General features: G+C 41.6%; 1 protein-coding gene across 1 annotated transcript; it reads right to left on the bottom strand.

Moving 5' to 3' along the window:
* Nucleotides 1-2,016: 2,016 nt before the first annotated feature.
* On the bottom strand, nucleotides 2,017-8,470 carry LOC113012508 (G-protein coupled receptor family C group 6 member A-like). The gene is made up of 6 exons (XM_026152764.1): nucleotides 7,996-8,470; nucleotides 7,619-7,913; nucleotides 6,685-7,446; nucleotides 4,663-4,875; nucleotides 4,469-4,583; nucleotides 2,017-3,385 (listed from the first exon to the last, which is right to left on the bottom strand). Exons 1-6 carry the CDS (start codon nucleotides 8,181-8,183, stop codon nucleotides 2,448-2,450), a joined length of 2,511 nt encoding a protein of 836 aa, XP_026008549.1. The 5' UTR covers nucleotides 8,184-8,470; the 3' UTR covers nucleotides 2,017-2,447.
* Between the last annotated feature and the right edge of the window lie 9,018 nt (nucleotides 8,471-17,488).

Genomic DNA, 17,488 nt, shown 5'->3' with positions numbered 1-17,488 from the left:
TGTGTCAGACCACACGGACGATTGGCTCCCTGGAGATCCCACGACACTCCCGGACCAACTGACTGGCTGATTGTCTGCACCTGGGAGTATAAATGGCTGAAGAGTGGCTCACCTTAGTTAACCTTTAGCTTTTATTCTTGCCTGTTCTTTTCTTTGTGTATTAATTATTTGCACAGTGGTCTGTTGAACAGCCCCATCGGTTTTCAGTTTAACGTTTGCAATAAAACCCCTTATTTACTCTGATTTCGTGAGCGGGCTTGTGTATGTTTGCCCCCCCACCTGTCGCCTAGCAGAGGGGGTCGTAACACACACACACACACACACACACAGCTACATAAATAGTTCTAGGTGCATTCAGGTGTTGAATAAAAAAGATTACATTTTAAGATTTTGTCAGTACCCTTATTTCATTGTGTTACATTTCACCCCAGAATATGTTACAACTAACCCAGACTATGAGGTGGTCTAACCACTACTCTAGTCTCTACACTACGAAACTCTCTTGTCTGTGTGTTGTGTCAATTTTGCCTTCCCTCTTTCTCAGCTGTTTGGAGGCAGGCTAGGCGTACCTTTATCACACATCTTTTCTATTTTTAATGTAACATATGCCATTTTATTTAGGCAGATCTTATTTCATACATTCTCCCTGTTTTCCCGAGATTGGGCACCAAGCCCTGTACAAGATGAGCTTTGATATATACGCTGATTTGATATAAACCAAGATTCCTTCATTTTAGTTAGGGCAGGGGTCAGCAACCTTTAACACCCAAAGAGCCACTTGGACCCAGTTTCCACGCAAAAGAAAACACTGGGAGCCGCAAATACTTTTTGAAATCTAAAATGAAGATAACACTGTATATATTGTGTTTTTTACCTTTATGCTTGGTTTGAACAACTAAAGTAAGTAAGTAAAGTTTATTTATCAAGGGCTTTTCACAGACAGGCAGTCACAAAGCACTGTACACAAATATTAAAATAAACAATACAATCAATAGACATTATACACAATTTAAAAGATCAAATGTAAATAATGTAAAGAATATAAAATAGGTAGATCAACAAAAGGCTTGTTTGAACAGAAAAGTTTTTAACTGCTTTTTAAAAGAATCCACAGAGCAACTAAGGTGTGTTGCTTATGAAATCCATGAAGTGCTACAGAGAAAATTACATTTTATTTATGTAATTAACACATTTTGAACTCTTAAAGAAATATAACAAAAGGAAAGACACCCAGCTGAACTAAAATGATCCATGTAGCAAACAAAAACTGTTGTGAGCCGCCACCCTTTGGGCTTTTGGAGCCTTGACCTGACTTTTAAAAAATAATTTGAAAAAAAGCACTATGCTGCTAAAAATATATATATATATATATATATATATTTGCAAAATTCTCCCTAAATATGTATTTTACCTGGTTAATGTGTGTTGCGGGGCGTGGTCTGCAGCGCCGCTGCAGGGGAGGCGAACGCACCTGAGCAGCACCCACAATCACGCCTTGCCGCCTTAACGTCTGTGCTCTCTCTGCTGTTGTGTTGTCGGGCTGTGAGCTGAAAAGTTACAGCCGGCTGTATGCGTACAACAACCGTGTGTGAAAAGCGATCGATAAAGAGATGCTGAAAAGCATGTTCATGCAAACATCTTCGGGTCTGCCGTGATATCTTTATAATGGGACTTCTGCTCCTGAACCTCTGCGCACAGCGTCTGCAAATTGAGGCTGTACGAAGTCACTTTCATCTTCACGCAGGACTGTAAGCTGTCATCTGTGAGTCGTGAGCCCCGGTGTTTGTTTTTAACATAGTTCACGGTGGAGAACAGCTGCCGACATAATATGGATCCGAAGATCCATAATTGGCCTACCTGGGGTCGAAAGTCTCGATAAATGCACGACGTTTCGGCGGGTATACCGGCTTTCGCGAGTGTGACGCTTATTTTGAGCGATGAAAAAAAAAAAAGATATAATTTTATTTATATATTTTAAAATCACAATAATCTTCCAATTTAGAACTACAAGTTAAAAAAAGAACTAAACACAAATAAAATACACTTCAGCTAAATACTTCTAATTTCATTTCCCAAACCACCCGGAGGTGCAAAATAAAGACTAAAGAGCCGCATGCAGCTCCGGAACCGCGGGTTACCGACCCCTGAGTTAGGGGGTTAGGGTTAAATTAGACTTGCTGAACACAATAATAGCTCATTTTGTAAATTACATTTAAAAAGGGATTAATCAGAAGGGTGCCAATGAGCCAAAGAGATACTGCCTTCCCAACGTAGTCCCTAACTCAGCTGGAGGCTTCACAACAGGAATTCACTAACCAATAGGTAATGTGGCAGTGGCTGCATTCATCCTTTATATACAGCCTATGGAAAAATCACATATTAAATTGCTAGAAAGACATATTGATTAAAACGTCATCACAGGAAGAGTCATTCCTTTGCAGAACAATTTAAGTGTGACACTGCGAGTGGACCACAGAAATACCCTTTTGCTCATAAAACTTCCTAATGTATTCAGCAATGGCGCGCTCATGATTAAGCTCTTTCCTGAACAACATAATATAACATTTCGGGGCCAAATGACAACCAAGGATGCTGAAGCAGGAAGTGAGGATGGCTGCACTTTGTACTGCTGGTTGGTATTTCCCTGTCAAGGTCAAATAAATGGGGAGGAAGATGATCCAGATGACTACAAACAGCAGCATACTGATGGTGATCAAAGAAGCATTTTTGTACAAATCTGGCAGCTGTCTACCTTTGAATGCAAACAGGAAACAAATAAGGCCCAAGAAAGTGTTGTAGACTAACATGGCTATAAAGTATGTATGGGGCTCAATCTTACAGTTGTATAGGATAGTGTAATCTAAAGATTTATTGTCAGGATGTGGTGGTTCTTTGGTCAGCCATGAGACAGATAGGCCCAACTGAATCCCAGAGATGATGGTCACCACCACCAATGGCTTATTCAGCTTCTTTATCCAAGACTCTGCCTTAAGGTCAAACTTGAAGCCCAAGAAGATCTGAAGCAAGTTTGCCAGAATGCAAGAGATGCAGAGAGTAAAGGCTATGCCGAAGAGAGGAACACCTACACAGTGAATCTTCTCAGTAGGCTTGCCTATGAAGGTGAATGTAAGACAGAAGCCAGCCAGCAATGCAAAAAGCTCCAGAAAACACAAATAACCTCCAACTGCTTTCACAATGGGAGTTTTAAGATATACTGCAAACAGAACAGCAAACACAATGGTAGCAATGATCCCAACAACTGCAAGGGAGCTGAGAATGATTGAGAAGGGATCTTCCCAATCGAGATAGTCATCACTTTTTTTCAAACATGTATTCTCTTCAGGATGAGAATATGCCCCATCTTCACAATGCTTGCATGTTGAATCTGCAGAAGGAAACAAAAACACAAGTAGCACAAGTAAAGAAGACAATATTTTCCTATCCTATAATCATTTGGAAAGAAAAAGAAGCTGCAATCATAAATTAATATTAAACAGGCAAGTATAATGAATGCATAATGCACTTTGCACATTTAGGAAGACAAGATAGGCAATAAAATTACATCTGGACTCAGGACTCGAAATGCAGGAATTGCAACACGGGAATGAACTCAAAAGGACAGTTTATTGTAGACGCAGGAAAATGTTACAACTAATGATGAACTAAACTAGACTGGGAAAATATAATCTAACGTTCCACAGAGTGGCACACAAAGGATCACATAGCATGAGGAACGACGCAACACGGAACAGAGGGGGACTCTGACATAAATACACAGAGGGTAATGAGGGAAGGGAAGCACACAAGGAACACAGCTGAGGACAATTACACTTGACAGGAATGGGAGGACACGAAACTGAAAACGCTGACACCAAGACATGGACCTTAAACGTAACACAGGAAGTACAGAGAGAGAGAGAGAGAGAGAGAGAGAGAGAGAGAGAGAGAGAGAGAGAGAGAGAGAGAATGAAGAAATATACGAAGGGAAGACGAAAACACAGAACACAAGGGGTGGGAGCAAAGCACAATAACGCACATCATGATATAGACAGTCACACAGAGGGAGACACAGAAGGCAACGACACAGGGAGAACAAACAGACAGAGAAGACTTAAACACAGAAGACTAAAGTAATCGTTACATTCACCAAATGCTGGAGGGCACAGAGAAACAAGAGGGGATCAAAACCCAGGAAGCATAAAATAAATCACAAATGAACCAGACATAACACAAAAATCACAAAGAACTGAAAACACTAGGTCAGGAGACCCAGGACCCTGAGTGTGACTCCAAATCCAGACCTCCATGGGTTGCTACATTTGATTTCTATTGATAATTTTTGTGTGATTTTGTTGTAAGCACATTCAACTATGTAAAGAACAAAGTTTTTGAATATTTCATTCATTCAGATCTGCGTTACCTTTGTTTTTTTGAGCAGTGTAATTTAGATTTGGAATAAAAGACTTACGATTTCCATCAGAAATCTCTCCACTTGCACACGGAGCACAAACTCCGCAACACTTTCCTTTTAATGTAAATCCTTGTCCTGCTTCACATTTTTTTGAGCAATTGTAAACAGAGACCTGCAAAAGGAACAGTAGCATGAGTACATGATTCATAAACCTTAATGGGACATAAATGAATGTTAAAAACTCATCTCACCATGTCATTTATGAGGTGTCTGAAAAGGTCTGTTGGGACTGTAATTTTTCCATCTGGACTGTATTCTCCAATAGTTTGTATTATCATACTCTTGTTGCAATCAGACCTGTTCCAGTATACAATATCATATCCCAAACTGGGATCTCCATCACTATCGAAGTATATTTGTGTGTTGTTCTCAGTAAAGTTTACTTTCTGGATTTCCGATAGAAGCTGTGAAAAAACCAAAACATCATAAAGGAAGAAAGACATTTTTATGAAATAAAATCATCACAAACTGCAATATATTTGAAATTTTAATGTTTAACCTTTTCTAAGAAAAACTTACATATCTACCAATAAACAAGACAAATGTCGATAGTTTAGCAGTGGGTGCTGTGGAATGTGTAACATCTCTGCCCAGAAAAAGGGCAACATTGTGTAAAAGAAAATTGGAAAATTTGCAAATCATTTAAAATTTAAGAAGTTAATATTAATCATTGTTGTTGTTGTTGTTTTTAAATTGTTAGCTGTTTGGAGGTTATTGAAATGGTTTGTTTGGACTTTCAGCTGAGATTTTGACATTTTTGTAGGGACCACACATGTCTATATTTAAGTAACAGAATAATAATGAATAATAATGATAATGAAGTTGTCTTGCAGGCCGGATATAATTGTATCTGGCTCGGTGTATGTTTGACACCCCTGGTTTAAATGATTGAACATTTGGACTGCAGGCAAGACAGCTTAGGGTGTTTTTAGTAAAGTGCCATGCTGCTGAAATATGTGCAGTTTCGCTGAAAGAGGAAGTGAAAATGAAAACGTCCAAGGTTTGGAGGCCTATCTCCCCCACCACCACTTCCCCTGCTGGTAGCGGACTCCCTCATACATCGGTGCGTTGGTGGTTCTTTGTGTCCCGGGATGGGCGTCCAGGTACACGCCGGCTCACTCCTTGGTGGCCGCTTATCGGGGCCTGGAGCCTGGGGCTCGCTCGGGCCACTTCGGAGGTGGGGTGCCCCCGGCCTCTCGGCCTGGGGCTCGGTCACTCAGGCACAGCTGGCTGCCGACCGAGCTCACGGGCACGTCACTGCAACCCGCGGTTGCTGAGTGAGCCCTCATCTGGGACTCTCCTCAGCTCTTTCTGGGACAGTGGCGCGGCTGCCCCTCTGTTGGTCTTCCTTGGTCTCTTGTGTTCTGGGGGCCTCTGGATGTCTGGAGTTTTGATCTCCTCCATACCTGCTTCATGCCCTGGGGGACGGGGCCATGGCCCCCCCACACCCTCTAGCAGATCATTACATGAAGGAACCTTTTAAATACAAGCGCATCCATGGTCACAGGTGTACACACGGGTGCTCACACACACAAACTACACCCTTTTTGGCTCCTACCTCAAAGCACACTGTGTTCTGTTGATCTATGTGCTGCACAATAATGTTTAATATTTAGTATTTACTGTCATATTCCCATATATCATTGTGATGTTGTTTATTCTATTACTCTTGTTTTCTTCTGCTTGTTTTCTTTTTTCTTTCTCAACAGGTGATCCAGGTGATCGATATATGTAATTTTTTTTCGCTGCTTATTCTGTTGGTTTTTGTTTTTTGCCCTCTATCCCCGTCCCTCTTCTCGGCTGTTTTTCTTTCCCCCAGTCAAGTCTGTCCCGTATTCAGCAAGTGAAAATAAAATAAACAATAAAAGGTGAATCAAATGGACCATTACGGCAAGGCTGGGATGGTCAATTTTGTAAAGTAAATCCGTTGGGCATCTTTCTTTGCCTTTAGACAATAATTCTGATGGCAAAAGAGCCAAACGGGACAGGCAAAAGAAAAAAAAGAAAAAAAAAGAAAAGAAAAAGTATGTTGTTTGTACCATTCAGCATAAATGATTTCCTGGCAATATTATGGTTGATTTTTCTCCAAGAATATCAATTTCTGGTTAAGTTTCATGTTTTAAAGACAGACAAAATTTCACAAACTTCTTATGTAACTGAAAATATTTGTTAAAGACAAATAATTAATAATTGGCAAGCTATCTTTATTGTACCTCTAAGGCTGTGAAACTGGAGCTTCGTTCACACAGATGGTCGTTACACTTCAGCAAGCGTCTGAGCCCTTCAGCAATGACTCGAACTGCTATATAGATACCATAAGATTCATCCTGGTCGATGTAAGAAGCCAGATATTGGTTTCTTTCTTCTTCAGACTTATTTAAAGAAAGTAGATGCTGCGTCTGGTAATCTCTAAGAATTGTGTTATTAGTTCCATTAAACATCGACATTACATGGTCTTTAAAGCCAGGCACCTCTTTCTGCTTATATATGAACCCAAAAACTTCTCCTGCCAGTTTGATGTCTGACATTGCAGAGATCTTTGAAGAGCTGGACCATGCATCACTTGCAATCCACGTTCTGTTGACTCTGTGTTCAATAGCTGCTTCCAGGATGATTTCTGCATTAGTGTCCTTTGTGAAGATGATGATGGCCTCAGCAGAAGAGTTTTGAATTTTTTCCAGTAGTTCATTCAGCTCAGTTTGGTCCATGCTATTATTGTTTGTCGTAAAATCAGCGGACAAGATGTGAACAAATTCAATGCAGATGCTCTTTTTGTTGAAGTTGTCTTGAAGGCTATCACTGCCATATTTCCCATACTCATCATCACTTCCCACAATAATCACTGTTTTCCAATGGAATATCTTCACCAGCTCAACAATACCTCTTGTCTGATATTTGTCACTAGGCACGGTTCGCAGAAAAGTGGGAAACTTGAACTTGCTGCTCAGCAGCTCACTTGTGGATGCATAACTAATCTGTTAAACAGACATAGAGCATATATGAAAACAGTTCATTAAAGATTTTTCAACACATAAGCATGGAAATCTAAAGACAGATTATGTATTTGCTGATATTATTGATTTTCATCAAATTTAGATTCTTATATTTCTAACTGAGCTTTGTAGGACAGAAAAAGAGAAAACAAACCTGGGCAACTGAAGACAGAGCAACAAGTCGTGCAACAGCTATTGATACTTCTGAGTACCTTTCCCCGATCACCACCTTGGTTTTGGGTTCAAGTAACTTGAACTGAGCATCTGCTGGCACTAAACAGCTTTCTGGGTCTGACTGATTCTTCAGCAGCTGGAGAGTTGCTCTCAAGGCGAGGCCGACATCTCCACAAGTGTCATAGATGTCGTATCCTATCGTGATGTTAGGTAGGTTGATTTTGTTGATGGCGTATATCATCACTTGACTGTGCAGGAATGTGTTTAAACCATAGCTGCAAGATTGACAGAAGACAGATTAAATTCACAAATCATCTATTTGACACTAATGAGCTGATGAACTCAGCCTGTACTTACTCACTACAGGAGAGAGGTGCAGAAGTGTTAGTCCTATTAGTTTTTAAATGAATGGGGAAAAGTCCACCAATGATGATATTCCCAGGAGAGTATGCACGGAGAAAACTATTCTGTCCCAAAGAGGAGTGAAACACACTCATGACAAATAACCACATTAAAAACATCATGGATACGCACAGGTAGAACATTTACACGTGTCTATCTTCTCTTTTCAGTATGACCAGGTTCCTGTACAGCAGCTATATAAAAAACTTCTACTCGTTTATCATTTGCATCATCAGATTGTTTTTGTAACGCAATCCAAATGAGTTCCTCTTTAATCTTCCAAACACGAAAAGACCAAGATGATTTGAATTTGTCACAGACAATGATGTCTAGGTTTTAGTTTCAACATGTTCAAATAAATTAAAAACATTTTTTCCAAGTTTTTCTAAATGATAATACATAACATATTCAAACAGGAGTAGAAATAGGCATAAATACGGTGGCCCTGAGAGGCCAAACGGACTGCAACTTCAGAAAACACTTGCAAAAAAAAAAAAAAAACCCGCTGCAAAAAGAAAAATGCTGCAAAAAGAAAAATACCTGCAAAAAGAAAAACACTTGCAAAAAAAAAAAAAACACCTGCAAAAAGAAAAACGCTGCTCTTGCTCTTGACGAAGGCGGTCGCACTTTTCTCCTCTCCTCCTCTCCCTTAGCTTCCCTGCTTAGCCTCTTATGTCCTTTTCTAGTCTCGTGTTTTTTGTCTTACTTTTCCCTGGAACATTCTCTCACAGTCTGTTCTCTAAAACCTAAAAGAGGAATTATGGATTGGATCAACTGGTCTCTGGGCTTGGGTGAGCCTGAGTGCTGAAGATATCTACCTATTTGGAACCATGGTAACAGGGTTCTGGCTGATCGGAGCTGGCTTGGCCCTGACTTATCGAAGAATTAAGAAAGCGAAACCGGCTGTTCAAACCCCCACAAGGCTGCCTGCTGGGATTGGAACGATGGGAGAGGCGTGAGTTTCTCAAAATGGGCTCATTGAGTGCAGCACGGATAAGATCTTGGAGAGGCTACAGCTGCTGTGAATACTCAGAATAAGATCTCTGACTGCAGGCTGGATACATCTCGAAGGGCTAGCTCGGAATAACATCTCTCGGCGCAAATTGGATGACATCTCGGGGAGGCACACTGCCGTTCTCAGAATTGGCTCCTTGAGCACAAGAAATGACAACATCACAGAACGCAAGTATGGCTCTCCACGGCTCTCCAACGGGAGATTGAGAGACCAGTGTTGGACTGTAGAACTGCTTTGAAATTCATATGAGCTGTTTGCACTAAAGTAAAAAGCACCATCACTTCATGCGGATACCCCTTCGGCGCCAGCTGCGGTCTCAAGGCTGGAGCTGAACAACAACACCCTGATAACGACTGTGTTTAGTCTGTTCCTTCCCATTCCATGCAAGGCCACCTGGGTTGGCTGGAAGACTGTTTACTTAGCCTAGCAGGGCGAAGGACACTGTCTCAGCTGAACTCTGGACACGCACACACATACATATACACTGATATGCACACACTCATCCCCCCTCACTTTCCAAACGCCTTTTACGCTTATTCCCTTCCAATGCTGACGGTGGATCAAGGAGGCCAGCGCACGCAGGCCCGGATGTACTGTCTAATTCGGCGGTCTCTCACCCTTTACCCACCCCTGTTGCTTGTCATGTGTTTCTTTGGTGTATTAAGAGTTTTTTCATGTGCTATGTGCAGAGGTGTTTTTTTTCTGTTCTCAAACTGATCTTCCTGTTGGAGCTCAGTCTGGGGGGAGTTATTTTTTTTCTCCTTATCTTTCCTCATGTGGTGCATTTTCCATTGTTATACCTCTCTGACCTGTCTTCCCCATGTGATGTTTTGTGTAACGTATGTATGGTCGGAGGGTAAGATGGTGCCGCCATTGCGTGCAATAGGTCGGCAGCCTTATGAAATTTCCCCTTGTGGGACTAATAAAGATATATCAATTCAATTCAATTCTTACAGAAAACCAGTTTTGCAATGAAAGCACCAGTTAGAATAAGGAGGTTAAATTTAAAAGTTGTTCTGAAAAGCTAACATTAGTAAGTACTTTATTCATGGACCACCTCACCCACCCACTAACCCATACAGAATCCTCAAACTGTTTCACTGAGGTAAGTGACAAACTGTTCTCCATAAACAATAACTGCACTTCATTTAAACTCTCAACGATGAAATAACTATCGCCACCAGGGACAATACTTATAAAAAAAACCAACCATACTCAGTCAAAAATCACACTCAGTGAGAGATAATCTAGCCTTTTCTTATATCCCTTAATTCTTAATAAATTTAAAAAAAACAAAAACATTAAATGACTTTCTGAAGAAAAAAATTAAGATCTCATCAGACACCGTCACTACCTGTAATAGTGTCTGGGACAAAAAAAATGTTAAAGGCAATGTCTAATACCCAGTACAAAAAGCCCAATAAACAAGGATTGTTTTCAGTTGACAACATTGTTATACCTTTCTGACCTGTCTTCCCCATGTGATGTTTTTGTGTAACATATGTATGGTCGGAGGGTAAGATGGCGCTGCCATTGCGTGCAATAGGTCGGCAGCCTTAACATGAAATTTCCCCTTGTGGGACTAATAAAGGTATATCAAATCAAATCAAATCAAATAATCATTCAATAATAATCATTACTCAGTCAAATATTATGAACGCAAAGAACTGGTTTAAAAAACTAAAGAAAGAAACAGCAATTAGTTCTGATCTAATCTGCTCAACAAATCCAGAAACGATGGGGAAAAAGAGAAGAAATACTCCACAATAAACTTAGTTTTAAATGGTTGCTGTTAGCATTTGCACGCATTTAATGAAATAAATCATGTGCATTTAAATGAATGGTATATTTATGGTTTTGGAAAGTAAACTTGAACATGACAAGAACAGCAACAAATATTTCCTTGGTGAATTTGTGCAATTAAGTATTGAGGCAGTAAGGGAGGATTCAGGCTCACCTGGTCCAGCCCTAACTATATGCTTTAAGAAATAACCATGTTCATCTCTCCAGTGGTGACATAGAGGCCAAGTGTCAGAGATCACCTGCCTGATTCAGTTCCCTTTTTGTAAAGGGATATTTTTACCAACTGTATTTGAATAATATGCAAAATGCATTTTATTTGCATTGTAAATATTTTTTGCTGTATTGAGGCAGTTCTGAAAGAGGTCCAACCAGTATTAGCAAGCTGTACTCAGAGAGCATATTGTACATTTATTTTATAACATTTATAATGTGCTTAAATGGTTGTAAATGAGAACACTTGGTTTTAGTTGTTTTTTCCCTGATTTTAAAAAAAGCATCTATCTATGTCATTAAGCTGATAAAAGAAAAAAAAATGGCATTTTGTCCGAGGCCTTTTTCTTCTTTAGCATTTTGTCCCTTACAGAAAGAGTTCATGCAGACCATTGAAAAGTACTTCTGGGTATTTGTTCCACTTTAATCATGCATTTCCATCCAGGAATTAATTTCCATCTAGGGAGTGGTCCAGGGTGACAATGTCTCGATTCACAGGGCACGGTGTTTACAATGTCCATGAATGGTTCATTCACTGAGTTCGGGGACTAGTCCCAAGTTAAGTAACAAGGACACCTGCTATACCTTCTCCCTTTCATGCAAGCTCAGCATGCTGTGACTGAATGACACACGCACATTGCCTTTTTTTATTTTACAGATTGCACATCCTTGATTCCTCTTTTTGACCCCTCTCCTTGCATTTCAGAGCCTCCTGCAGAGATGGAAGCAGAGGAGGTGAGGAAGATATCCTACAAGAGGACTTGAGGAAACAGGCATTTAACAAAATGAGGCATCTTTGCTTTGTAGCTTCATTTCTAAGTATTGTCAGTTCAATATGACGTTTGGCACAGCTGTACCATGAACTGTGTTCTTATAACCCAACAACACCTATAGTTGGCATTTGCTGTTAAAGAAGTAACAGTTCTCCAAACTTAAAGTCACAGTGTATGTATAAACATACGTAAAGTGACCACAATTAGAATCATAATCAAAACACCAAATTATTGAATATATTTAATTCAATTCAATTCAATTTATATAGCACCAAATCAGAACAACAGTCACCTCAAAGTGCTTTATATTGTAAGGTAGGCCCTACAATAATACATACAGAGAAAAACCCAACAATCAAATGACCCCCTACGAGCGAGCACTTTGTTTTTGTTTTGTTTTTGTGTTGGTTTTGTTTTTTGTTTTTTTTTTTGCCTGTCCCGTTTGGCTCTTTTGCCATCAGAATAATTGTCTAAAGGCAAAGAAAGATGCCCAACGGATTTACTTTACCAAATGGACCCTCCCACCCGTGCTGTAATGGTCTATTTGATTCACCTTTTATTGTTTATTTTATTTTTTATTTTCACTTGCTAGATACGGGACAGACTTGAATGATGAAAAGAGAGGGGAGAAAGAAAGAGGGAAAGAAAAACAGCGGAGAAGAGGGACGGGGATAGAGGGCAAAAAACAAAAACCAACAAAATAAGCAGACAAAAAATACATATATCAACCACCTGGATCACCTGTTGAGAATGAAACAAGAAAACATGAGCAGACGAAAACGAGAGCAATAGAATAAACAACATCACGATGATGTATGTGAATATAACAGTAAATACTAAATATTGAATATTATTGTGCAGCACGTAAGATCGACAGCGCACTGTGTGCTTTGAGGTAGGAGCCAAAAAGGGTGTAGTTTGTGTGTGTGAGCACCCGTGTGTACACCTGTGAGCATGGACGCGCTTGTATTTAAAAGGTTCCTTCATGTAATGATCTGCTAGAGGGTGTGGGGGAGCCACAGCCCCGTCCTCCAGGGCATGAAGCAGGTATAGAGGAGATCAAGACTCCAGACATCCAGAGGCCCCCAGAACACAAGAGACCAAGGAAGACCAACAGAGGGGCAGCCGTGTCACTGTCCCAGAAAGAGCTGAGGAGAGTCCCAGATGAGGGGTCACTCAGCAACCGCGGAGCAGGAGCCAGGGGGGGTTGCAGTGACGTGCCCGTGAGCTCCGCCGGCAGCCAGCTGTGCCTGAGTGACCGAGCACCAGGCCGGGGGCACTCCACCCCCGAAGTGGCCCGAGCGAGCCCCAGGCTCCAGGCCCCGATAAGCAGCCACCAAGGAGTGAGCCGGTGTGTACCTGGACGCCCATCCCCAGACACAAAGAACCACCAACGCACCGATGTCTGAGGGAGTCCGCCACTGGCAGGGGAAGTGGTGGTGGGTGGAGATAGGCCTCCATACCTTGGAGGGCCTGAGATGTCCCCAGAGAGGTGGCGTCTGACACCCAACCTGACATATAGACACAGACATACAGGCACACACAGACACAAACATCCATTCCCACCCTCATGCTCTCATATGCACTTACTCAACACTCACCCCACGTGGAGACAGACATAAAGAGACACTTTACACACAATCACACTCCCCAAGTGTACTCTAAGCCTCGGGTCTAGGTACCCTTGTCCCTGGAGGGGGAAACTGCACCCAGACCCAGGTGGTGTTACCCTTTTCCCTGGGGTGGGGAGAAGCAGACCACCCGGACTCCGCAGCAGGGAGGCCCCACACTCCAGACCCCAGTCGGAAGGCCAACTTCTCCTCCTAGCCCCCCCGCTCCAGCAGGCCGCAGAGAACGGGGGGGTGTGAAGACTCCAAACCTCCCTCCACCCGCTCATATGTAGTGTTGATGCATGTGTGTTCTAAGGTGCATTTAAAACCCAGGAGGGCATGGAGCTACCTGCCAGAGAGCAGCAGGTAAGCGCATAGCCCCTCCCGATAGCCCTCAATATCTACGTGATGGGGAGGGAAGGAAGGGAGGGGCAAGTGACCCCTCCCTTGGACCAGCTCCCTCGCTGATCCCAGTAGGCACCCCCATACTCTGCAACCCGCCAGGGAAAGGGGGCCCAGGCCCATCCGGACCGGGGCCCAGTACAGCAGCGCCACCCGGCTCCACAGAGCCCGGGACAGCCCACCCGACCCCACCTCAGAGAAAACTGCACCCACCCCGTCTTCCACTCATCTTCCAGACTACACAAGACAATAGACACCCAGGCTGAGATCTTCCTCCACCTCTCCTGTATCTCCCCCTCCTGCAGAGTGAGTTCCTGAAGAGAGGAGAGCTCCTGCAAGATGTAACAACCTCCCCCACCAGTTGAAGTGCCCCCCAGGTGGCTCGATGCACCGGCGGAACCCTGCGCCAGGACTGGGCCCCCATACACCCACCCGCCCACAACCCCGGCAACACACCAACCAGGACCCAAGCCCCGAGCAAGCACTTTGGCAACAGTGGGAAGGAAAAACTCCCTTTTAACAGGAAGAAACCTCCGGCAGAACCAGGCCCAGGGAGGGGCGGCCATCTGCTGCGACCGGTTGAGGTGAGAGAAGGAAGACGGGATAAAAGACATGCTGTGGAAGAGAGACAGAGATTTATAACAAATATGATTCAGTGCAGAGAGGTCTGTTAACACATAGTGAGTGAAAAAGGTGACTGAAAAGGAAAAACCCAATGCATCATGGGAGTCCCCCAGGAGCCTATGCCTATTGCAGCATAACTAAGGGAGGATTCAGGCTCACCTGGTCCAGCCCTAACTATATGCTTTAAGAAATAACCATGTTCATCTCTCCAGTGGTGACATAGATAGAGGCCAAGTGTCAGAGATCACCTGCCTGATTCAGTTCCCTTTTTGTAAAGGGATATTTTTACCAACTGTATTTGAATAATATGCAACATGCATTTTATTTGCATTGTAAATATTTGAGGAAAAAATATATTAATTGGATCAGAATATTTAAATAAATAAATAAATAATCCAGAAATAGATGTGACCGTCCCCTCTTTCACCAGTCTCTGCTCTCCTAAATACAAGCCAATGTTGTGTGTCACTTTTTTTTTAGCTCCTTTTCTCATTACTTTATATGTTATATATATTTCAATGTCATTCTGCTTCTTTTTCATCTTTCCAGGCAGAGCTAAAAAAAACTAAAAATCAATTTTCATGTGGTAAAGAAAATCTGATCCTAGTTTCTGAGACAATGGAATTTTTCGCAGTCCTTCACATCCGGCAGCATCAGATTGTTGCTTAATCCTCGCAGTACTCACACGTCAGAGTGCACATGATTGTATTTGTGGACCCTTCAAATATCAATAGCTGAAATCCAAGCACGGGCACTTTTGTTGAAATCAAACACCGAGTTTGGGCTGAGTCAGGGAGTTGGCAGAGACACTGTGTAATTTAATCATTGCAAATTAATTTGCTTTGTCTGCAAAGAAAGCTACAACTTAATTTGTGACAGACTCAATTGTGCAAGTCAGATGTGTCTGAAAAAGACTTGTCGTTCTGATGCATATTTTTTGAACATGTGGCAGCCCATTTTATCTGGTTTCTGTCTTTCCTGCTGCTATTATATGTATTTGGATTAAATCAAGTTCCACGCCAAGATTGGATTACAGCTCACAGCGAATTCAAAACAGTATCTTCAGTCAGAGAGAGTGTGTCCTTTTATCCTCTGCTCTTCCATTTCAAGAGCACAGCACATCCTTCTTTGGCGTGAATGTGCTGAGTTAGCAGTGATTAAGAGGGAGATTAAATGGGATGGATTTAAATCTTGTGAAGGTAAATTAGAAAGTAGCAAAGATCTAAAAACCTAACAACAGAGATAATAAACATAGATATGGAGATACTGAAATGTTGTGACTCCCTACTTTTAGACATCTAAACACTGTCAGTTCAGAAATTTATAGACAGAAATGTTTTCATGCTTTTTAGATTTCTGTGGAAAGGCAATCTATTTTAAGGGAACTTTGGAGTCACCTTTCCCCTTTAATTTTTAAATAAAACATGCCTATATGACTGCCTCTTTTCACCTCTAAAATATTTTCAAACTAGAAATAATCTGTTTAAGTGATGCTGAAAAAAGAAATTAAGACCTTTAGTACTTTGTTTGTTCCTCTATCTACAGGAATTATATTTTGCCAGAGTAGTGAAAAGCCTTCATCTTCTTTTGGAAGTAGTCAAATACTGTCTTCTTAAGCTCATTAGAACCATTTAAACTCTGTTTTTTGCCTTATAAGCTGTATTTCCATATATGTTTGTACATTTTCCAACAGATCACTGCACCCATTTTCAATTTTTCCAGCAAAGTTTTAACAAAATGAGGGGTGACTCAAGATTTTTGCACAGCACTACAGAAAAGGTAGAAGAAGGCATAAAGCTTTCTGATTAATAAAGCTTATAGTTATTGGTGCTCCAGGCTCGGGCTGCATGCCATAAACTTTGTCTTCTCTTGCTTGCAGCTTTGTCCTTTCTCTGCACCTTTCTGCAGCTATTTCAAAGCTGTGCTTACTGAACACTTTGTGTAAATTCACTGTAATTACTCGATACGCATGAATACAAATACAGTTTGTATTTGTTTAACTGTTTTAACTGTTGGCTTTGTCTGTCTTTGCATCTTTGCATCATTGTGTTATCAGTCTCCCAGCATGTATTGACTTTCAGAGTTTGAATACCATGACAGGACAAAAAGCACCCCTCTGTTCCTGTTCCCAGCTGACCTTTATTACTGAGGTAACCACAGATATTGCTGACGGTGGTTTCCAGTTAGAGCAACCTACGCAGTGAAGTGAATTAGATTGCAATACTGCGTGACTTTTAGCGGAAAGGAAAGGCGCAGGAGAAAGAAATCAAGCAGAAAAGGTGACCGTGCTCCTGAGTGCTGATGCAAACATTTATTTAAGTGCTGAAGTCACAGGCTGCTGAGCAATTCTCTGACAGCTGACGGCTGCAGTATGACTGTTTTCAGCAGTCTGTGAGACTAATCTGACTACAGAGCACCACTTCACCACAGGCACTCAGTGATTTGTATTTAAATCAGTCATCTGTATAGTATTGGCAGCATTTGGAGGGCAGCTAGGACGTTTGGCCTGTTTTCATTGATCTTATCTGTGGAAGATTAGGACACACATACATACTGATGATGAAGGTGACTGCGGCGAGAGGAGGATTCAATGTTTGCTCTCACACACAGTCAACTTTGAGCTGTGTGGACGTAATATAAATCCTGCTAATGATAATAAACCTCGACACAGTCATTATACTGTCTCCATTTACAGGCTATCAATACTCATCATAGCATGTACTGTTAATTCAGCACCCTCCAAGTTCTTTTTATTGACTCTTAGCCCAGGGACATTGATTAAGAGCTCATTACACTGATAACCCAGCAAACAACAGGAGGCATCTCACTGGATTAAGCAATTAACTGCATTTGAAAGGAAGATACAAGCAAGAGAAGGGGAAATGAGGCACAGATCAATAGCAGGTCTGCGGCAGCATGATAGCAATAGGTAAAGACAAAGGACATTACTAGAATTCTGTGCTATATTTCACACTTGTTGGTAAAAATCACAGATTGGGTCTGAACAATGA

Source organism: Astatotilapia calliptera, chromosome 19, assembly GCF_900246225.1.
Source record: "Astatotilapia calliptera chromosome 19, fAstCal1.2, whole genome shotgun sequence".
Lineage (NCBI taxonomy): Eukaryota > Metazoa > Chordata > Actinopteri > Cichliformes > Cichlidae > Astatotilapia > Astatotilapia calliptera.
This window is presented reverse-complemented; position numbering and strand designations above follow the sequence as displayed.